The sequence below is a fragment of the Miniopterus natalensis genome, chromosome 3 (genome assembly GCF_054644295.1).
Source record: "Miniopterus natalensis isolate mMinNat1 chromosome 3, mMinNat1.hap1, whole genome shotgun sequence".
Taxonomy (NCBI): domain Eukaryota; kingdom Metazoa; phylum Chordata; class Mammalia; order Chiroptera; family Miniopteridae; genus Miniopterus; species Miniopterus natalensis.
Window position 1 is genome coordinate 46075596 of NC_142083.1, and position 24156 is coordinate 46099751.

General features: G+C 36.9%; 1 protein-coding gene across 7 annotated transcripts in view; it reads right to left on the reverse strand.

The window, feature by feature from the left end:
* The window catches only part of MEF2C (myocyte enhancer factor 2C), a 158292-nt gene that overhangs the window by 65922 nt on the left and 68214 nt on the right, over positions 1-24156 (reverse strand). For 4 of the 7 annotated variants that reach the window (XM_016210318.2, XM_016210322.2, XM_016210321.2 and 1 more), the window contains 2 exons: positions 22481-22673; positions 4592-4795 (listed from right to left, as the gene is read on the reverse strand). In XM_016210318.2, coding sequence (XP_016065804.1) covers positions 4592-4795; positions 22481-22534 — 258 coding nt within the window. In that variant the 5' untranslated portion in view covers positions 22535-22673. Of the gene's footprint in view, positions 1-4591; positions 4796-22480; positions 22677-24156 lie in introns of all 7 variants that reach the window. The other 3 variants (XM_016210316.2, XM_016210315.2, XM_016210320.2) reach the window with 1 other exon arrangement.

Consider the following 24156-nt stretch of genomic DNA (forward strand, 5'->3'; position numbering starts at 1 on the left):
TTTTTGACAGTGCTTTGATAAAATGTATCAGATTGTTATGACCTATTTCACTGGGGCTATAGAGCATTTTTCATGCTCTAAATGAGTAACATTATGCTATATGATCATCATTTGGATATATTCTATTATCTGTCTCCCCTTGTTTATTAACTCTCCAAATATATTCTGAGGGCCTAACACTTTCTAGACCTCACATTAAGCCCTGGAGGTAGGACAGTAAAACAAAATGTGCACAGTCTTTGCCTTTGAGGAGTTTAAAATCTGGTATGAACCAGGCAACTGGGTAACAGCTTCAATAGTGCTTTGATGGGGAAAAGAGAACAGATTACGGCTGCAATATACGAAAAGGATCTGACACAAATCGGGGGGCAGTTCAAGGACGGCTATCTACAAGCCTAAACTGGGATCTGGACTTGAATGGAAGGTAAAGAAAAGCCAAGAAAGGCCTGGTAAGGAATGCTGAAGACAAAACAGAAAGGGTTTAGAGAGGTGGAGGGATACAAACATGTTTAGGTGACTTGAGCGTAGGATGGAAGTGCTGGGAGGAGCTGACTGGAGAGAAACAGCAAAAGGTGAGGCCGGAAAGGAAGAGAAACACAGGGGCCAGACCACGCATGGCCTTGTGAGCAACCTTAAGGACCAAGAGCCCTTGAAGGGCCACGTTTATGTTTCTGTCTCCAGGCATTCCATGCACAGAGCACAGGGTAGGAACTCAGCCAATCTCTGTTCAGTGAACGAATGCATGAAATAAAGAAAATTCAACAAATGATCAAGCAATAGTGAATGTGCCTTTTCTTTAAGGAAAGCATCTGTGTGTAATATCCACCCACAAAGCATGCATAAAAATAATTTTATATATCTATATTTTTATAAGTATAAAATTGAAACCTATTTATTTGGTTTAGATATAATGAAAGCTCAAGTTAAACAGATACATTTTCATATTTTATATCTATTCCCAAATGTTGTAATATAAAGTTTGTAAAGAAGTTCAATTCCACTATTTGCCGCATTTGTTTTTCAACAAAAATTGCACCAATCAATTTTCATCAAACTCCATAGTTAGCTTACTGATAACCCCCATAACGCTGTGAAACAATAAAATTTATAAGCTATTTTAAGGCCTTGCCTGTCCCAAATCAGGCCTTAATTACTACTATGCAAGAAAACATTTTAAAGGAACAACTGTTTTCAGAAAACTTTAAGTTCAAATAGGATTCAGGTGACAGAAAATAAAATTTCATGCCAATATCATCTCTTAATCTCCCCTCCACCCCCCACACTCTTGACTATTCTTTCATTAAAAAAAAAAAAAAAAAAGTAATCTTCAGGTCATTCTGAAGTGCTCAACACCACACCTTCTTCCAGGAATAGGGGCCAACATCCAACATCAACTGGGAGGGTAGGAAGGCAGGTAAGGGAACCAGGAGTGGAGCTAGGCACTTGGACGACATGAAGGGGGAAGTTCCTTAATACCATCAGAATCCCTATTGAATTTCAACTGCCTCATAAACTAGCATTTTGGGTAAATATCCAGTCACAGAGTTAAATAAAATGGACTTTCTTCAAAGGGCATGCTTTTAATACAAGAACTGTTTGGTTTTTTTCCTTAAACAAATGGATTAAAAATTTAACACATTTACTAAATCTGGAATATTTATATATTGTATCTAAACAGATATTCAAGCTGCATTATAATATGATAATAAAAAAACTCTCTCAGTCTACCGGTTAAGTCTTTATAAGTCCCTGTGCCATTGTAATGGCAGTGCTAATTATCAAGCAAAGACATGATAATTACGCAGAGCTTTTTTTACTATAAGGAATCTTTTTCAACACCCACGCACTGTACAATTTCCTATGACCCTGTAACACTACTCTGGGATGGCCCAGAAATTTATATTTCAGTCTAAAGGCCTGGAATCATATTATTTCTCTCTCCCCGCCAATCCCTTTTTCTTGTGAGTAAACTGTTTTCAGAGGGTTAAGGGAGAGGAGTAATGGTCCAAATGGGAAATATAAAACTAATGACCCTTCATGAAACATATTATGTTCCTCATTAAATTTACTCAGTTAAATGTATTCCATTAAATTAAAATAAATAAGATTTAAAATTTTACCCAGGAGTAGTAAACTACCTTAACTCTCAACCTCATGCTAGCTCTATTTTAGAAGCAGATTCCTCAAGTCCCTGATGTACCACAGGCTCTTTAGGCTCCAATGCAATTTATGTCTTAGTGCTGCAGAGGTTTTCAAACTTACTGTGTTTAAAAATTATTGAAAAACTTGTTCTAAATGCAGATTCCCACTCAGATCCCCTCTTCTCCACCAAGAATCTCAAGCATGCTGGTTTCAATGAACCACGTTTTGAAAAAGACTCTATGTGGAGGTGATGTAAATTTTATTGAGCTCGGGGCATTCCACCTTACTTTCTCCATCATCTCTTATTGCTACTGTGCGGAAAAGACAGGTAGGTGAAGAACGTGTGATTCATGTAGTTGAGCGGGACAGACTCATGTGTGTTAGACTTACTTGTTATTTTCATCCAAATAATCAAGCCACGGACTCTTTAGATTTAACCCAGAGACCCTTTAATGTCTTTTTGAGAGATTCAGAGCTTTAATATATTAACTGCAAGATAACAGAGCTGTTTCTTTACTCTCTTTTAAAAGTATGGCTTTTTAAAGAATTATGTTGTGAAGGACTTTCAAATTCAATGCCTTTGTTTTTTAGATGAGAAAACTTCAGCCAGAGAAGTAGCTAACTTGTCACATAGTAAGACTGGGAGAGGCAAAGGTTCAAATGCAAGCCCTCTGACTTTCAACCCAGTGCTCTTCTCATGGCCTGTAGAGAAGTCTGGCTCAGACACTCATCGGTCCAAGAATATGGAAGTCTACACAGTGTGTGAAGATTTAAGTTGCCTTAAAATCACATAGGATATTGTCCAGCAATATCTTTTCTAGATTTGAAACTCCTCTAAGAAAGTAAGTTTTAAAAGTCAACAAATTTTCGACTAGTTTAATATGGTTCTACTGCATTGCGCATCACATTAAGGACTGGAACAGTTTAAATCTAATGACAAATTCCAAATCAAATTCTTTTTTTATCTCAAAATGTTTGTTGTAATGACTTTGGTAATGAGATGAAGTTTTGAGTATAGAGTTGTTTTGTGTTTGGAACTTATGTTAAATGTGTACGAACATTCATAAACAGACAGACAGACACACACGAACAAAGCTCCTATGAGATTTGACAACCGACTAGCACTGTTCATATTCATGTTTTTTTCTACATTTTCACTTTATATGTGCACATGAATAAAATACTATTGAAAGAGACAGTAGGTAAGTTTTATAAATGATCTTAAATTTCAAGATTGAGGCAAGCACACAAAATCATCAGTCAATGAAAAACAAAAAGGATATGCAGTAATGCAAATCTGAAAGCATTTTAAACACATACCACATTAAGTCTAGTTATCACTCACTTTTCTTTCTCTGAAATTATTTGTTTGGTCTTATTATGCAAAAAATTAAAAAATTTAATCAGCACAATACTTTTACAAAACTTCCAAATAAAAGCAAAGAAATAAGAACTAGCCTTAGACAATTATAATAAATAAAGTGAAGATGGATGTGAGAGGCAGATTAATTTGATCAGGGTTAGTACTGCATTTTTTTTGTAATATGGGACCAGTCTAAGCGATGGCAAGAATGGCTTGGACTCTGGCAAACTGGCTCTGGCTACATACTTTTGAAGCACTTAATAATTTTCTCTTATATCTGGGACGCAGTCCCAATGTAGGAATCCTTGAGCAGACAGGTGAGAAAAACAGACAGGTGAGCGTAGTCCTCCCTGTACCTCTCCCTTTCTGGCTCAGTAGTCACTGCTTATGAAGGGTACTGAAGGCAGTAGGGTTAAAATAGGATATAGGGTATATGCAAGAGCACTTAGCGCTGTATGGCAATGTGACTTACGTTAACAAATCTCAAACACTTTTGAGTTTTACTTTGCGTTTTACTGTGCTTATTTATATTTGGCACAATAAAACAATGTTTTAAATCTGCCTTTGATAAAACACTGAGCTGACATTTAGAAATTCACTTTAATCAGATTTCTGATTCCACGTATATGAACAGTTTTCATTGCTATATTAAATTATATAATTTGGAGAAAAAACATTTCCAGGAGAGTAACTGTCTTTACTCTTTCAGCAGAATGCATTAGGAAGAATACCTTAAAAGAAGAGATACAAAGTAAAAAACCGAAGTACCCTGGCCTATGCTGGGAAACGAAAAGATGAGAAGCCACCCAGCATGTGGGCGAGCCGTTCCGTGGCCACAGTTCCTAACCTGCCGCCCGGACACAGCCGCGGGCATGCCCACGCGCGAAGGGCGAGGCCAAGAATCCCACACGGGTGCCGGGTTTCCTAGCCAGGCCCGGCTTCCCGCTGTCCCTGTCAGCCTGTCCTTCTAACAGGAATTCTGATGGGGAGAGAGGGGGGGCGTCAGCCCGCGGGAACACGAACACCGTGGGGCAGGGAAGGCGGCACCCGAGGGGGGCCGCGGCCGGCTGGCCGGGCCGTGCTCACCTCCACGATGTCCGAGTTGGTCCGGCTCTCGTGCGGCTCGTTGTACTCCGTGTACTTGAGCAGCACCTTGTCCATGTCGGTGCTCGCGTACTGGAACAGCTTGTTGGTGCTGTTGAAGATGATCAGCGCGATCTCGCAGTCGCACAGCACGCTCAGCTCGTAGGCCTTCTTCATCAGCCCGAATTTCCTCTTGGTAAATGTCACCTGGGAAAATGAGAGCAGGCAGGGTTTTTTAAAGAAAAAGAAATCGCGCTTTAAAAAACAAAACCAAACAACATAGTACTTTTTTTTTCTCTGTCAAACAAAGTGTGCCTTTGTCAGAGCCCCTGGGCACTAACACATTTGGGAAGGAAGCAAATAAATCTAAAACTAATTTCTGCTCAGGATTTGAAAATGTGTGATTTCTAGCTTGCTGCTGAATGTGAAACTGTAAATGCCAGATTTAATGTAGGGAATTTTAATGAAGGTGACCAGGGTACCGTTCATGTTTCTTTGAACAATGTAAGATTTAAAAAAAAAAAATTGATTTCAGCACGGTTAACATCCTCCCCTTATAATTAAGTTTGGAACTTCTTTTGACCACTTGAAAACTGGACATGATATTATGAACATAACATTTTATAACTGTGTTCAAAAATTCTTAAAATTGTTTAGTCTCATGCCATTTAATTGAAAACACGTGAAGGGATATGACTGACTGTGCTTTCAGACAGTGTTGTATTCTGTTTTCTAGAAATCCAGCAGGGAATTGGGGAGCACTTTAGCCATAAAAGCTTTAGGTGTTGGTTTCATTCTTCTGTGTATCTTTTTTCCTCTCCCAGGCCAGAGACTGTACTGTTATCTCTGCCTTTTCCTCCTTTTAATCTAATCTATGACCAAGTCCCATAATTCCTTCCCTCACAGTGTTTCTCAGGTTCACACTTTCTCGTCTGGTTCCCAGGCGGCTCCATGGTTCGGGCCCTTATCAGCCGCCCGCCCTCGATGCTCTCCCGTCTGGAATCAGTCCTTCCTCGGTTCATCCCGATCCCCAAGCCCTCCTCACCCTCCTCACCCTCCTCACCCTCCTCACCCGCCTCCTCCTGACGGGCGCTCCACAACAGCCCCCTCTGGCTTCGAATCCTTCCTACCTGCCAATGCTACCAAATGCAAATACACATTTCACATTCCCAATTTCACTCCTCTCTTGATGAAACTCCAGTCTGCCTACCAAAAACCACGAACATTTTTAATTATAAGCCCTTCCATGATCCAGTGTTTCCTAGCAGGTCTTCTGTAGAGTATCATTCCCATAAAATACTCCTTACTAGAAAAAGTTCAATGGCCCAATACATTTGAGAAATGGGGCACATCTGTACATTAAAGGCCGAGAAACCTTTTAAACTTTAACTGCCTCCCAAACAGCTGACACACGTTTGTTTCTTTGCTTATTTATTTTGAAGAGCATTTACTATCATTCTTCTGAACTAACTTGATTTAGTTATTATTTTCAAAAGGGCCTGGCATTTACATTTTTTCTCACCTTCATATTCAACCCGTCTAGCAGAGGCAGGCACCGTTTTATCTACTATCTGTGTGTGTAATTCCTGTATCTCGATTCTCACTCCTTTTTCTCTCCGTCTCCAGACCCCCAATGGATGTCCTCCGGTCCTAAGTGTGTCTGAAAGTCCTAGGAATCTCAAACCCCCCAAACTCAAACTCATTACCTTCACCCTCGAATCCGCTCTCCCTCCTGGACTCCCCATCTCAGCATGAGCTCAGTCACCCGAACCAGAGACCTCAGCGCGAACTCTGACTCCCCGCGTCCCACACACCTAAATAAATGTGTTGACAGCAACTGCGGACGAGCAGACAGACAACCTGGCCTCCCGGGCTCCACATTCCTCCACACTTTTGTCAATCCTTACTGTTTTACCCATCACCCTTTCTTTTTCCTCAGTAGCACCTGCTGTATTTTATAATTTGTGCATCTTTGTGTGATCATTTGTTTAATGTCTGCGTTTTTCACTACAATGCATGGTCCACAGGGGCATGTGCCATTTTTGTTTTGCTCACTGCTGTATCCCCAGAACAGCAGACACGGATGGGCACAAGGCAGATTTCTGGTTAAAAAAAAACTAAATAGGAAAAACTATTATGTGAAGTTTTTAGAAATATCAAATTGATGTATGCTATATAAAATTATATGATGCCTTTTCCCATGCATTTTTTTTATCACTTTAAAAAGATTAATCTGTACTTAAAGTGATTATTTTGTTTTATCACATTTGTATTGAAGGCAGCAATGTAGAAAGGGAAGAGCATGGAACCCTGGGTTTGCAGGCTGAATCTGCTGTTTACTAATCATGAGAAATTCACTTCTTTGAAGTTTGATTTTTTTTAACTGTAAAATGAAAAGAACGCCTCCTCTTAGGGTTTTGTGAGGATTACATCAAATAACATACGTACATTACCAAGCATTGCACTTAAAGTGGAAGCTCAATAAACCTTAGTTCCCATTCCTTTCTGAGATGACTTATAGGAAAGAACTTACAAAATATATGTCTTGGTGGCTTAAGGAGTCTACTGATTAAGGCTGTTTGAGGATCTTACTATTCTTGGTAGAAAGATAAAGCCGAACTATAGAATCCCCATTGATGATTCTTTGGAAAATACTGCATTTAGGTATTTACCAGCCCACATAGCTAGTCAATATGTACTCAGATGTTAGTTACATTTCAATTTAGACAATTTTTCTTTGTAATCATTGCCAATGTTGCACCTTCTATTTTATTTTATTGATTGTCTCACTGAAGTGCTTCTAACAAAATAAAGCTAGTGCTTTATTTTCATATTTAATTACCATATTAGTTTAGAAAATGTTTTATTATGGTTCATTTAGACGAGCCAAAATCAGCATCAAGGAGGAGCGAAATAAAGACAGTCATTTTGGGATGGATAAAGCAGCATATTCATTAATCATATAGATTTACACAACACAAAATGTCTTTCAATATTTCTCTTAGATGCAATTTAGTTATGCGACTGTACCTGCACATTGGTATTTTGTTTAGTGAAATAAGCTACAGAGTAGGTTCAATATAGAAGGCACTAACCCAAAATACTTTCATATATCTAAAACCACTTTTAATCAGACTCTCATGACCACAAACTGTAGATGGAATGTCTCAATACAGTATGGTTTCTGTTGTACTGAAACCTCAGAATTTAGCACGTTACAACACTCACCATCAAAGTACATCTCAGCACAGAAATATCATTGAAGCCGCTATTTGTGTTTACTTTTAGGTACTCCTCAACTTTTGTGTAACCAAATAGGCTGCTGGATAATGCACACTTATTTAGTAATATCTGTCAAAGAAGCCAGTGCATGTAGCTTCTTTTCATTAACACTGCAAACTGAAATGATGACTATACCAAAGCATTTAAGAAAATATCTTCAAAATCTTAATTGCTCTAAATTTAATTCTGTACTATGTTCATATTCTCCACAGCATACTCGAAATGTATTTTAAAATGCTTTTTCTCGTTCATAGTTAGATAAAATTGTTTTTAAGCATTAAGCTTTCTAAAGAGACCTGGGGATATTGCTCTTCGTTTAAAACATGCCACTCAATGACAGATTGCAATTCAGAGCTTTTAAGCTTAAATATAATAATGTAATCATTACATTTTCCACAACTTGACAATAGTTTGTAATGGCGACAAGTCCATTTCTATTTCAGTAACATATTTTAAATCCTAAGTGAAAGGAAGAAAACTGTTTTTTACAGTAGTTAGGCCAAGAGACGGTCTTTTCCAATGTTCACAACAATCAAGGTGCACTGAGAGGAGAATGAAGCTAATATTATTTGTTAGCACTAGAACTTGAAATTTAGTTTTCAGAATTTAAAGAGACTTAATACGTAATATATGCATGGAAAACAAAATGACTGTAAAAATAATGACCATTTTATGTTTTTTCTTTACCTCCTGAAACAGCCCCAAATGTAATGATGATGTTGTAGTAAGATGTTTCAATATTAAGCTTTATAGTAACCTCAAGTTCAAAGTCTAGCATAAGGCCAGGCATCACACATCTCATACTGACAATTACTCTAGAACTTACTAGGTATGACTCAGGAATTGAAATTAGAATTTGAAATTGAGAAAAGGCACATTCATTAAATACAGCTCCATATAATTCAGTCATAAAGATATTAGGAAAATCTATTTACATAAACAGAAAACAACCCAAGCAATTCTCACTGAGCATTTTCTACATGCCAAGCCTTATGCTAAGCCATATTTATTGAGCCTTCTCTATGTCAGACATTTGTGCTAAGTGCTGCGGGGCTTCTACTTTGTATGTATCTCCCTTATTAATGTCTTTCTCAGGGCTGAAGAAAGAAACAGTCATTTAATTCTTTAATGTTTAAAATTAATTTTCTTTATTTAAAATGAAACCCATTACTTGGCTAATGGTGGTGTATTTTCAGTCACGTTTAAGTGATCTGAAATTGTACTTTTGTCTAGAGTTGGGTGATTTCAATTTTGTTTTCTGACCAAATTTTTCTCTAGACTGAGCAAGAAAAAGAAATAACAGCAGATGTTAACCCAATCAAGATGAACATGAAATGAAACCTACCATACTGATTGTTTATCTTGTACTTTGTGAAAACTGAGTGTGGTACTATGTCCCTCCTCCTTTCCATCTGACCACTGGCAGGCTCCCATCATGCTCCAGGGCTTAGTTCAAATGCCAACTTCTTCTATACAAATTCCATTGTCACATTAAGATAAAACTCACTTCTCATTATTGTCCTCTAGAACTTTTACAAACCTTTATCATGAGACCTATTCTAACACTAGAGTTGGTTGTTTATGAGTCTGCTTTTCCTGCTGAGTTCCCCAAAGACCCCACCTCCGGCCTCACACAGACTGACCAGTGGACACTCAATGGATAGTTGCTGAATGAGTGCATTATGGAATGGAAATACACTCTACTTTAAAGTCTGAACGTCTCAATATAATTTTCTGCTAACAGTAGATTTTTTAAACTTGTCTTTTTGACAATGTCCAAAAAATAAGATATTTTATATTTATATATATATCTATATATTTTACTAAAAATAAAAAGTTTAACTTGTTAGAGACAAGAATCTTGAGAGAAAGGAATTATATCACCTTGGAATCTATCAGAGAAACCAGAGAATGTCTGGAGAGAAATACATATGTACATATGCTCCAGATTTCAAGAAAAACATATTTCAAAAGTTCAGAGAAAAGCCTTTATTCGTTGCCCAGATGACTCATCAGGAAGGATGGAAAAGTGTGAAGATAAAATTTTAATTTTACAATCACAGGATACAGAGATAAATGGGGAGGATCTAAGGGTTCCTCATCTAAGGATGACTGAATTTGTTAAGCAAAAATTTATTGAACTTTCTAATGAGTTTAGATTTTCAAAGAACATGTATTTGGCAATGTATTTGATTAAACTCTCACCACAATATTACAGATTCGAGACTGGCTGGCAGTAATTTTGAAAATTTAAATATGAATTGATTGGTCAGTGTTACGTTTAAGAGAATGTCTCTAGAAAGGGCCACAGAATTTAGTAACTTTCCTGTCTCAGGTAGCATTTTCATCACTGGTTAAGATTAAGATGTAGATGGCACACTTCTCAGATCTGCATAAGCATAAATCTGGGTGATAACCCAATAGATGATAGAGGCTCTTTCCATAGGTCTCTCTACAGATTAGAAAGTTGGGTCAAAAACAATAAGATGAAACAGAAAATTTTAATCTTTGTTTGCATTAAAAAAACAATTACATAGACTCAGGTTAGAAGAAAATGAGCATGATAGTTGCTTTTGGGGAAAGGATCTAAAGTTATAGTGCTCCAATGAGGAAAGTAACTATTCTAATGATTATTTTGTTAGCACTAACTAACCTTTGGTACTCTATTCAGTTCTGAGAATTACATTTTGAGAGACAATGACAAAATTAGAGAGGCTATAGAATGGCAAACAGGTTGATGTAGGATCTGAGAACAATTTTGTGTGAGAAGTCATTAAGGTTATCTGGAATGTTTAACCCAGAAAATAGAGTTAAAAGTGAAATGCCAAACATTTTCTAAATCTGAAGAACCTGTGGCCGTGTGAAGAGGCAGATGAGTTATTCTGTTTTGTTCTATGGAGCAGAATTAGAAAGTACTGTTGAAAACCACAAAGAGGTGAAAATAGGACAAAACCTAGGGATGAGAATTGTCCATGAGTGGACCAATGAAGTGAGAAGCAGTTCATTCCTGAACATGTTCAAGTAAACCTGCATATCAAGGAAGGTGCAGAAGGTGTTCCTAATCTCAACAGGAAGCTGGACTAGAGACCTTTAAAATATTTATTCCACATTTCAGATGTTCAGAAGTCTGTAGCACAGACTTTTGGGTCAAGGGAAAGAGTGATGGCAATTTCATTCTACAAAATGTCTTATATGTTGGTTACTCAACCTCATCAATATATTATCATAATCATCTCTAGTTTCCATATTCTAAGAAATAAATGGGGTCACTTTCTTTGTGTAGTAAGAAGAGATACAAAAGACTGTAAAAAATTTGAGTAGACAATGTTAAATTATAGATGTAGTGCCGAAAATGCATAGAAAAAAATTGTCCAGATTGATAAAATAGGAAATTCAAATTACTAAACTATTTTAAAAGGAGCAGTATATAAGCATCATTACATGGTAATTGAAAATCAGTCTGAGCTCTGACATTTATAAGCTGTGTGCCTTTGGGTAAATTGTTTAACTTACCTGAGCCCGTTCTCTCACTTGTAAAATGGAGGTAACAATAGGCATCTTACAGAGATATTACGAGACTTAAACTAAGGGACAAGTGTAAGTGACTTGTCAGTGAAACACTATATAAGGTAGGTAGTATTTTTTCTCTGATGAATCAGGCTCAGTCACTTCTTGCTACATGCTGCTCTCCTAGGACCTGCCAACTTGTGTTACCATTATGTCTAGATCAGAGTTTCTCTCTCAAGCAGACCTTGAGCTTTCCTTGAAAGCCCAGAACATCTCCTGTCTGATCCCACAACCCGAAATCCCAGAACAATACGTGGCTAAATAGTTGTTGAATGAATGAATGGATAGATGGATGAACTGTGATCTTTTGCAATTCAAAATGAATGGCTAAAAATAAATTTCTATGCATGCTTAAACTATGTTAATAAGGAAGTTTGCCCCTAAGAGAGGAAAATGTCACATAGTTCTTTTTCTTTTTTTTTTGGTCATATTAACTTATAGTAAAAATGTACATTTAGTATAAATAGGAGAAAAACAGCACTGGGTCAAGTTTTGTGTTTGGGTTTGTTGGTAAAATCGGAGCTTATCATGTTTCCTATAATTGTTTTTAGATAACAGTGTTGACTGTATTTGGTGGATTTTTTTCGAAGAAGTTCAAAGACTTTATAAGTTATCTTACTACATTCGACAGTATCTCTTTGAAGTTATTGTTTGGCACAGTTTATCATCCCCATTTCTCAGATGATGCTGTAGACAAAGACCTGAATTGCCTTATCCAAGGTCATGAAACTAGTCCCTGGATGCACTAGAAATTGAACTTTCTTCACACGAGATTCCTCTTTCTTTCCTCAGTCAGTGTTCCTTCCCTCTTTTAGATAGCTGCATTTCAGGGGCTTAACTTCAGCACAGCATGGACCGGCCACCCGTTCACTGAGCAGGGTGCGGGGCCAGTAAGAACTGCCCGCGATTCTGATGAGTACAGGCAGGTAGTGCATAACATATTAATTAATGTAAGGTAGTTTTCTAGGTTGAAGTAAAAAAATAATTTTAATAATGCTAAAATTGAGAAGAAGTTGGTTTCTAGGTTCAGACAGTAAACCAAAACTTCTTTTGTGTGCACTCTGCAGACGCCTCCGCCCTCAGAGCTTCAGCCATTCCCGCTGAAGCCCGTGAGAACCACATGCATGCACTAGTGGGCACACACCAGTTCTATATTTATGGCTGTTTATTTAAATTTCATAAAATGAGAAACATTTTTGGTTGGTAGCAAATACAGTTCTATTTACAACCAGAATAAAAAAGGTGGGTTTCTGACTTATACACAGGCAATGTAAATAACAAGTTCTAAAAACAGAGGACAACTCCTGTATCATTTCCTACAGGGTAGGGAAATTAGTCTGACTGCCGTGTAGCGCAAAGGATATTTAATAATGAGTCTCCACGCCACGTAAATGTCCCCTCCGTTCACCCTCCGAATCCTGGCTACATTCATAGAGTCTCCTCGGGAGAACTTTCCTGCCATGTTAACTGTGGGAGTCTTTGCATCTTACAAGAAAGGGTTCTGAATAAATGAAAGGAAAGGGCCTTTGGAAACCTCAGTTACCCACATCCATGGGAACCACTGAGGCTTAACTCTAAACGACGTCAGGCGCCTTAATTACCAAGGGAAGCAACAATAATTTTATCTATAGGTCTAATACTTCTTTCCGCCAATCAGAATACTTTTGGCCTGATCTTAATTCAACGGCTTAATGAGTCTGCTCAGTGAGTGGAGAACTTTTTACTCATTTCTTTAACTCATAAAGTAATATTAGTTTTTTTGTTTTAGAATGTTTGGGGCAGTGGCAGAAAGAGATTTGACTTTGGGTGGCGAGCACACAATGCAGACAATGTATGATAGGATCGTACACTTGAAACCTGTATGGTTTTACTAACCAATGTAACCCCAATAAATTCAATTAAAAAGCATTTAATTATCGGTTAATTTGCTGGCACGGAAGATAGTACCCTGTTGACAAACTCAAGCGCTGATAATTCTGAGTTGAAGAATGATTCAGAACAATTGGGTAAAGGGTGAAAAAGTTTTAAGAATGTCTTAAAACAATTATTTATCTTTAACTTTCCCTGTAATGTAAAAGAATGCTATGATAAAAATCCAAGCGTAGATGAATCTAAAGGAGTTATTTCAATTAAAAAAAAAGCAAACTGGAAGGAAAAAGAAAAAAGAATCTGTTTGGGACTATTAATATACACAGCTAATTCTATTTTCAAAGTCTTGAGATTCTACCTCTCTCCCCCTTTTTTTTTTTGTCTAAATAGAGTAATGATTAATATAGTCCTCACCCTACGAAAATATTTCAGATCCACTCCTCCCCCCCCAGACCTGGTAATCAGTTTTCTCCCGTGAAGGAAACGGAGTGACTAATGAGTGACGAGAGGGACAGTCGGCAGACACAATGCGCCCTCTAATCCAGAGCCACGAGGTCTTCCTATGTGTTTAAAAGGTTAGGGACGGAGTCGAGAGTCTGCAGCGACAATCTCTAATTGGGAAAAAGGGAAATGCCTCTTAAATGCTCTTTTTCTTCCTCTGGCTTGTTCCTGACAGTGGGTAATGGCACAACTGTTCTAAAGTATTCCTCTCCCATTTTTATTTTGTTTAATCCAGCCTGTCATTAGAAAGGCCCGCGAGCGGGCCGCTGATTACTCGGGCGGGAGGAAGCAGAGCCACTGCAGGCCTGTGTCCTAGACAAGCGCCCCTTTATACAAGGACGGGCTGCCCCGTGAATGAAAGGCTCTGTAAAGGGCGGCCAGGGCCCTTTGAGCAGCCCGCTGCCATGTGCTTGGAAGCCTCCAGCACAACTTGCGAGGATGAGACGGCGGCGAGATCGGCTGCAAAGAGGACTATTGTCCTCGTGAGCCTCGAGCAACTTGAGCCCGGTTAGCTGCAATGCAGCCATTTCCAAAGGGGTTTTGAGCAGTAGTTCCAAAAATTCTGAACATGATAAAAGGATTAAAATAGGGGGGTTAGAGTATGGAACTTAGAGCCCTACCAACCCTTCATCCTAAGTCAACACCCAAAAATAAAACTTTAAATCTTAGGCATTACACATTATTTTGGAAAAAAAAAACAACCCAACAAAGAATAAACAATAGGTTAGATTACAATTAAACAATTGAATGCATATTAATAAACCTGAGTGTTTATTAACAAATTCATAGAGTCTGGGTTTTGAACTTTGTGATAGCCAATTTCTGATATATTTATCTACACGAGGCAAAGGAAAAAGTATGATCTACAATTATTAAACTTACCAGGATTTAAAAGTTTTTATGGTGGTCCATTTTTAAGCCTAAGAATGTTTTAGATTTTAACCAGAGAAGACTATAGCATGATATATCTTTAGTTTTTTATATGTGCTGTTCAGGTCTGCTTGGTTTGATAAAGGGCTGATTTACATTCTAAATCCAATTTGTAGATGCAGTCATAAAATAAATACCTCTATTTCTCTGTACCTCATATACATAAAATACATAATTTAAATCAGGAGAATCAAATAAAACAGATTCATATTTTGGGGGCAAAAACATGTTTACTAGTTTAACAAAGCCAAAATGTACCTAAGGGAAAGGTCAAAGACTACCGCATTCCCTGCTGAGCAAATGCTCAGGAAGCACATTTGTCTACGTTTCCTGTCATAACAGGAAGAGTGTAACTTCTTCCTTTCCACAATGGCTTCACGTTTACCTCCTAACTCCAATATTTTCTCCCTCAGGGCCTTCCAAATCAATCCTTGCAAGACAGAAGGCGGGAGGTTTCCAAACAGTTACATTTGTTGAAATGTTATTTAAATGTTAGTGATTGCTTAAGCTAAACTGTTCCAATTTAGAATTAAAAGTCAAATTTCCAAACACTTAGAGGGGTTCTCTTATTCCTATTAGTGTTCTAAAGTATTTCAAAGAAATGCAAATATAGATCCATACTATGGAATTTCATTTAGTTCAATTTAATTATGTCATTTTTAAAACCAAAGTCATTATTCTACGGGAGTTGGGGTTCCAAACTGTCTTCAATAAGAGTATGCTGGGGTGTAAGTTTCAAAATACTTTCACGCTAATAATTTTTAAAGGAACTCTTTGTAAATGAATAATTACAAAGCTAAAGTAAGTCTAGACTGCAAAGGACATGGCTTTTGAGACAATCAGCAACATGTTCTTTAACATACAGTTTGGAAGAAACCTTTTGGTTTATGTGGTCTATTTGTAATGTTAATATTTTTAGTGCTGGTTTCTCAGTAATACAATGTCACACAGAGTTTGTGCATTTGCAAAGCCAAAGGTGACTTGTAGCAGACAAGGTGTGCGCCCGCATTCACAGAAGGGGACTGTGCCATTCAATGTCAACTTTGTACACAGAATGCTTCAGATACAATAAGCCCAAACATCAGAATTCTTATAAATTAGTTTTAAATGGAAATTATACGAGATACACAAATTAGAGAGAAGCAACAAGAAATCTTGAAGCCCTTAAATTTAAGTGGAGCTTATTTCTTAAATCCAGTGATAGAATTCTGGAGGAACAGGTTCCTTTTCCTTGTGAACATTTTGGCTTCCCCTGGATTTTCAACAAAGGAAAGCTGCGTGAATCTGACAGCGGTTGAGATAATACTTTCTTGCAGTAAAGGAGATCTCCTGACATAAATATAAAATGTCCCACACCTATGGGATGTATAGTAAGTGTGTAGTGCACTTGGCCATAATTCAGCTCTATGGGGGGATACCACTTGTGAATTGTTTTCAAATTGCTAGAAATACAATGCAAATGAATGGCCTGATGTCAGAGCTGTTAAACACACAGGTGAGCACTTTGGCTACTGCTTTCTTTGATTTGAAAATTCTTGAAAGTACACTTTATTTATTATTATTATTTTTTTAGGTTTTCCTTTTCAGTCTCTTCAATCACCAGTAGTAATTCCAACAACACCTTTTCTCCTTGGTGATTTTAAAATTAATGAAAGAATGGTTTAACTTATATATATGGGGAACCTTTAAGTAGGTATCCACAGGATGCATCAATATACCCTATAATTCTATTCTGAGATGTACTATGTCCTGATATATTACTATGATACATGCTAATTTCATTTATATAAAATGAGTTTAATAAAAATTTTAATACAATTTTAGGGGAGGCAGCCAGCTGTTAAAGAAATGATACTGAGGAAGGAAAAGCATAAAAATATTCATTATGAGGTATCTGCAGGTTTATTTTAGATTTAGAGGTAGAAAAATCAACGCTTTTGCAGTTATCAAATGTATTATTCACTTGATCTGAAACAAGGTTCCAGATATGCACTGGGTAACTAACATGGGTAACTCTTCTATAGTATTTAAAGTACAATTTCTTCTCAAATAATATTCACTTACTTGATATGCATACAAGCAACTGACAGGTCTGGAAGTTTTGTTTGTGGAAATGACAAAAGAAAACAGTGCAACTAGATTACTCTGCTCTTTTAACTCATGGCTCACAACTCAGCACAAAGTCATTTTCTTTAAACACTTTATTTGTATTTCTAAATTATCCAGTTCCTCACATTTAAAGAGTGAACCTATCTTAATTTCAACAAATTTTATATTAGGTTAATAGGTTGTAACTCTCAAGTTTAGAACTGTAATTAGCCCTTTTATTTACTGGTATATATTCTGGATTATCACCTTGAAGGAATGAATGTTAGAGTAAAAAATCCCATTGAAATTTTAGCTTGCATTCTAAGAAAGACCTAAAATAGTGGAAAACAGGAGAATGCAGTAAAATTTGTTTCTTTTTAAAAGAGAGTCACTTGAGGAAATCAACAGATCTCAAGAGAAAAAGAAAAAATGTAACAGCTATGAACTCTGAATTCTTTTTAGTCATAAGGGGATTCTGCTATTCTATTAACAGGAGAATGTTGCTAATTGTCTTTAATCTGTGCTCCAGTTATTGCACTGATAATTATATAAAATTTTGTTTGCTGGCAAAAACTATTAGTGTGCCACATCTGACGGAAGGAAAGAGCTAAAGACATTTAAATTTCCCCCTTAATGCTACTATATCAGGCTCTGTGTTACTTGTCAAATATTTTTCCCTTTTAGTTATTCAAGTATTTAAATGTCTTTTTAGAACAAGTCCCACAGATAAATTTAGGTTTACGCCTCCTATCCTGTCAAAGTGGGAAAATTGAAAATGTTAAATACAAACATACAAGTAAACAGGTTTAGGTTAAGCATGCCTAATTTTTATATGTCTTTCTTCTCGACACAGCAGACAGAACAGATTTCTAGGTATATTGTTTGTAAAATGAATCACACGGGGACAAAACTCATTTAAATATCTGGCTGTTTCAGAGAATAGTGGAAATCAGAACTATATGAAGGAGGGTAAGATCATTTATTGCCTAATTGATGGAGGTATCTAACGGGTAAAAACAAAAAATGCAGATGGAGAGACTGAAAATAGAAGGTCAGAATGAGCCAGAAGTTGGAAGTGACAACCATGATGATCAGGAGTTCAAAATAATTTGGTTAGTAACATACATTTGAAAATAAGTCCCGCAGCATAGAACTTAAGGAAACTGCTTCTCCCCACCCCTCACAAGCCCTGCTCTGCAAACGCTGTGACTTCGCTCCCTGCCCACCGGCCCTTCTCCTCCGTCAGCTGGCTCTGGCTCTGCACGACTCGCCCCCCGTTAGCTTCCAGAGGCGCCCCTGTACCGCTGCTCTACACTTTCCTTCCAGCTCCCATGCCCCTCTGAAGGTAAAACCCTCACGACACGAAGTCCAGGAGCCATTCTTCAGCGTGCCACAGAGCAGGAGCTGCTGGGATGGAAATCACATGAACTAAAACAGCAGCTCAGGGTTCAAAGAGCATGAGTGTTAACAGAAATAGCTTAATAAGGAAATTTACTGAGCACTTATTATACACTAGGTGCTTTACTTTTATCCCTTAATTTAATTATCTCAATGACCTAATGAGGTGGGCACTATTTTTTAAATCCTCTACTACTGATGAGGAAACCAACAAGGCTCAGAGAGGTTAAGGCCCTTGCTGGAGAGTCAGACAGCTAGCAGGTGGCAGAACTGGGGCCACATCTAGGTTTGTGCATCTTTATTTATTTATTTATTTATTTATTATTATTTTTTAATATATCTTTATTGATTTCAGAGAGTGGAAAGGAGAGGGAGAGAGAGAGATGTTCAATGATGAGAGAGTCATTGATCGAGCCCGCAACCCGGGCATGTGCCCTGACCGGGAATCGAACCTTGATTGCCTGGATCCTAGGCCGATGCTCAACCGCTGAGCCACGCCCGGCCGGGCTTGTGCATCTTTAAAGCTGTGCTCATTGCCATTAGATTACACTGGGTGCAGTGTGCTGTGACTGGGGAAGGCTATGGCCTAAAACTATGCTCTTAGCCATTGTATTACAGAGGAGAGCGCAAGATTTAATTGAGAAGATCATGTTTGTTTTGCGTTTTAATCTGAAAGATTTGGGCTGAAATCTTGGCCACCTCCTGGTATGAACTAACTTCAAAGGTCTGCATGATCTGGGGTCCTGCTTAGAATCCAATCTTTTCTCTCGTTTCTCTTAAGTCCTGCAAAGCACGGTCAAGTTCCACCAGTTTTCCTCAGCTTCCTAGCAAGCTCCTTCCTTTCTTAAGGAGTTTCGCAAATATTGTCTCCTCGGGAATGTCACCTGCCTTACACTATCTTAATGCTCCCATCTTTAGCATTTTCTCTGAGAGGCGTTTCCCTGACCCCCAATCTAAATAAAGCACCTCCTGTTATTCCATCATCGCACTTTCATAGTTTCATCCATAACACGTATGAATAAAACTTTGTTAGATATTTGCATATCTCGTGGCCAGTTCATCCCACTAGGCCAGAGGTCCACAAGGTGCAGCCCACAGGCCAAATCCAGTCTGCTCTCCCTTCCCCACCCCCTTTTTTGTCAGTAAAGTTTTATTCAACACAGGCTCATTTATGCACCTGCGCCTTGTCCACAGCTGCTTTCACGACTAGGGCAGAGCGACCTAGTAGAGACAGACACTGAATGCCTGGGCCGCAAGGCCAAACATGTTTGCCATGTGGCCCTGTAAAGAAAAAGCTTGCTGACTTCTGCAGCAGTCAATAAGCTGATGAGGTTCTTCTTGCTTACCACTGAATCCTAATGCTAGGCACACTGCAGTCTAATAATATTTGATTTCATGAGTAAATAAATAATTCAGCTGTAAATGGGACTGATAAGGATTGAACGGAATAATATATATGTGGTTCTTGGAATTCGTAGCTGAATTTATTAAGTTATCTGAAAATTTCTGCAAGACAAATTGAGAATTCAGGATTTTATTTATTTTTACATACTGACTTAAGAAATCCATCTTGGTTAGGCTAAAAATGGAGAAATAAGTAGTAGTTTTCATAAACTTAGAAACTCTGGGGAAAATTTTTTAAAATTAAAAAGCTGTTAATATTTTTCCTCCCCCAAACTATTACATGTATACAATTGTAGTTTCTGAACTTTGGCTGTTCTCTACTTCCATTAGGTAAGATAAAATAAGGGCAAAATTCAATTTAAACAGTAAGCTGCTCTGTTTTACAACAGTTTTATTTCTTAATGATGTACAATTTATCACATCAGCTCTGCCATATTTCATTTCACACTTTACGCCAGTATTTCTTATTCTGTAAAAAACAACAACACACCCTGTTCTCTGTATTGCCAAATAAACACCTGCAATGGCAGAGCGGGCTTTTACTACTTTTAAGAAAAGATGACTGTGAACCATTGTGTGAGGCTCCATTAAGGAGCCTACAGTGAGGGAAGCTTCAAAAAGGGCAAAGCAGTTACCTTTTTCTTTTCAACACATGAACACATAGTTTAAAGGACGCCCAGTTTAGGGGTGCCGCCAGAGCTTTCTCGATGTGCTTTAGCAGACTTGCTGGTGTTGATTATTAGGAGTGACCTACCTCTTTTTAGCTCTCTCCCAAATGGTTCTCATGACCACTCTTGTAGTAAGTAGGTGAGAGTCGCGCATGACAAACATTTGTAAATAAGATGGCTGTTGAAGATTGTCAATGGTCATCTAAAATAACCACTAAAACATATGTTAAAACATGGCAGTTTTCAATTTTACTAATTCCATTTGAGAGTATTGAATTAAAGGGCCTACTGTACCTACTAAAGACTAAAAAAAAAAAAAAAAAAAGACAAAATAGATCCTAAATTCTATAGAATAACATAAGAAATTTGTCTTCAGCATTAAAAAAAAGGTAAACTAAGTGGAATTTAAATAATTGTTGTTTTCCTAAAGTTATTATGACTTCTGACATGGGTGAGAGTCATAGCAATTGTAGACACAACTATATTTACATCAAGAAAAGATGTTCAATTATTAGCTCAAAAGTATGATGTTAAAATTCGTATATCCCTGTGTGAGTTTTATGTTCCTTTTTAAAGAAAAATGAAAGCTCACAAATTCCACCTGCAAAAATTTTCTTCTCTCTTTGCAAGCATAAGAAGATACAATGAATTTCATGAGCCTAAAAATTATTGTTATTATTGATGAAGTGTAGGTGCTAATTTTTGACTATACCTAAAATAGATTCTAGTCCAAATATCTGGGTCTAAACAGTCAATAGTACATGATGGTCAATATTTCAATTTTAATTTTAATTTCAATCTATAAAGCAATTAAAAAATACTGTGGTTTTTTTATTAAAAACATTATTTCTTTTTGGCTTGACCCATAGCAATAAACAATGTGTAGAAAAACACTGAAGAAATACATTACAAATCTTAGCATTATTCATCTTTCAGCTCAATTTTCAGCCAAAAATAGTTCAAGTCATATGTACCTTGAATAGGACGATTTAAGGAATTATAAACATAAAAATCTAAAAAGTTTCTTTACCTCTTAATAGCATACTGGCTTTGACAGTTTAAATAACAACTTCCATTCATTATAATTTACACATGTAACAACATAACATTTTAAACCATGAATCAGTTCTAGTCTCACTTAGAGTTCCAAGAAGATAGAAAGGGACAATACAGGAGATAGAGTGGCTTTATTTGGGGGGAAATTACAATCTTGAGGGGCATCTCCAAAGCTGTCCTCTTACCTTTCCCTAGTGTAAATGGGGGATACGCAAAAGATTCTTCTCTTCCATGGTCAAGGAATGCCAGTTTTATAGGTTCCATTATCCACCTGCAATGGTTGGGGTCTGGCAGTACTCTAATTTCTCCCAGGAACCATTACTTGATATTTAACATCAGAATACATACAAACCACCCACCTCTCCTTACACTGCCTATCTAAATCCACTCTCCCCCAGTGTGAAGGAAAATAGAGTCAAATTACAGATATTCATGATATACAAGTCTTTGTTGAATAGAGAATTTGGATGTATACCGTCTTTAGAATAGATTAATTGTATCGCACACATATTATCATTGGAGTTCTAGGAAAAAATGATATCATCTGCCTCTATGTTTATAAAAGTCAGTGTTTAAAGAAAATGGTATGCATTAACTAATACTTCTTGCCTACATGTTTTAAGATACTAATATTTTACGTGGGTGTTTTCTTTGTTGTTCTTGTCAGCACAAGTTAAATATTATGGATATATTTCAAAGTCTGTGAATACAATGAAAGCCACTTTTATTTAGGATATTTAGCCTATAATATAAACCTTTTAAATGGATGACCACAAAAGGCCTCGTGCCCGTGAATATAAGAATATCTTTGTCTGATGATGCATGCAATGTAGCAATGTTATGCTTATTAACTCTTGATTATTAGGCTATTTATATTACACAAGCAGAGCTCCCACTTAGCATTCAGGTGGAAGTCAAAAGTGAATAATCATGAATATGTAAACTATATTTCTAAAAGATAAGGTGATTTTTTTTCTCTTTACATATAAGAGACTATAGGTTTAATTCACTAAAACTTCTCTTAATGAATGTTTATAAGTTCAAAACGTTTTTAGGACCCTTAACATATCTGGGGAAAATGTAATAAACAGTCCATGTAAAAAATGACACAAAAAGTTTCCCCACTCACCTGTCTGTTACGTTCATCCATAATCCTCGTAATCTGAATCTTTTTTCTCCCCATAGTCCCCGTTTTTCTTCTCTCTCTCGTCCCTGAAATTATGTATTTTTTCCTTCCTTTTCTTTCTCTTTCCTGTTTCCTCCAAACAAATTTCCTTCTTCAGCACTTGCACTGCTCAGTTCCCAAATTCCTGCATTCGTTCCTGCTGAACAAAAAGAAACATTCAATATTCCTTTAACAGCAAGTCAGTTGCATAAGAACTATCACATTCTAATTATTAAAAAGTCAAACTACAAGGCAGTAAGCCATTCAAATGAATGAAAAATAAGTGATTACTAAAAGTTCATGGTATATCACACATCAAGCAGGATCAGTTTGTTTTTATAATTGAAATAATCTCCTAAGTAATTTAACAAGTCATTTCAAGGATGCAAACTATGCTTTAAAAGCCTGACGGTTGAAATTTATCTTTTGCGAAGAATTTCTTAATATTTATAAATAAAATTAGGCTACTCTTTTCACCCTTCTGTTGTGAAAAATTACCTAAATCACAGAGTTAATGAACCTTTATGTACCTGTGTATGCTAAGTAGGGCAGCTAATTCATTTCTGAAGGGAAAACAATCTCCTGTTTTGACAGCAGAGGTGATAACGTCCCTCGTTATGCAAATAGGGTGGACTATTATGAAAGTGCTTTGAGATATATGGAAATGTCAACTAATTTAAATCTAAATCCTTTAATCTTATTTTTAAAAAGTCACTGCTCTGAGAACACTGTAAAAAAGAATATGGGATATTTAATCTTACAGAACAAGCAGCTATCAGCAGTGAGATCTCCTTGTCTCTTTGAAAGCCCTTAAGCTATATCTTCAGTACAAGCATCCAAAAAGATAATCATTCATAAAAAGAAAAAAAATGGTGTAAAAATTAGAGTATTATTTCATTTATAACTATGCTTTTTATAATAAGCCATCAGTCCTCTAAACTTAAATATTTTAAAAAGACATGTCATATCTCTTTGGGGGAGTAAGACACAAAATTACAGAAACTTGCTACTCTATATTGGATCTCTTTAGGTCATGAATTAATATTAAAGAAATGATCATCAGTGATACAGGATAAACCCAGAAAATCCAGAGTATTAAAAGCATATGTTTTACTTAGTTGTAAAGTACATCTGAAAATATTTGAATGTAATGGATCGCCGTGAAATGTGGAAGTTAACGAGAAATAATTCCACAATGGCTTCTTCATTTGCAAGCAACAACTTCAATTATTTTATCCCATCTAATGTCCAAGAATGCAACCACTTTACACATTGCTCAGTATTTCCCTATTTATTTCAGCCGGTGTCTAACAACCAACCTGATAAATTCCCACACGTATTATGTAATGCTAAGCCAATGGCCTGGCTAGTTAATAGATTAGTTGGCTCCAATTCAAAGTTATTGGAACAGGAAAGCTGTTATATACTTGGTCTGATCATCAGCTTTCTTTTGATTTAATTTAGCTTCTAAATTCTTTATCACCTTGAGTAAATTTTTTTTAAGTTTCTGTGATTATCTAATTGCAGAAGCTATTATGACATAATTAGTTCTGGTGGATTAGGTGCTGCTTAAATGCTAAGACCATCTATTCTCTTTTGCCCAGTGCCTTTCTATTAAACTGCAGCTCATTCCTGCCTCT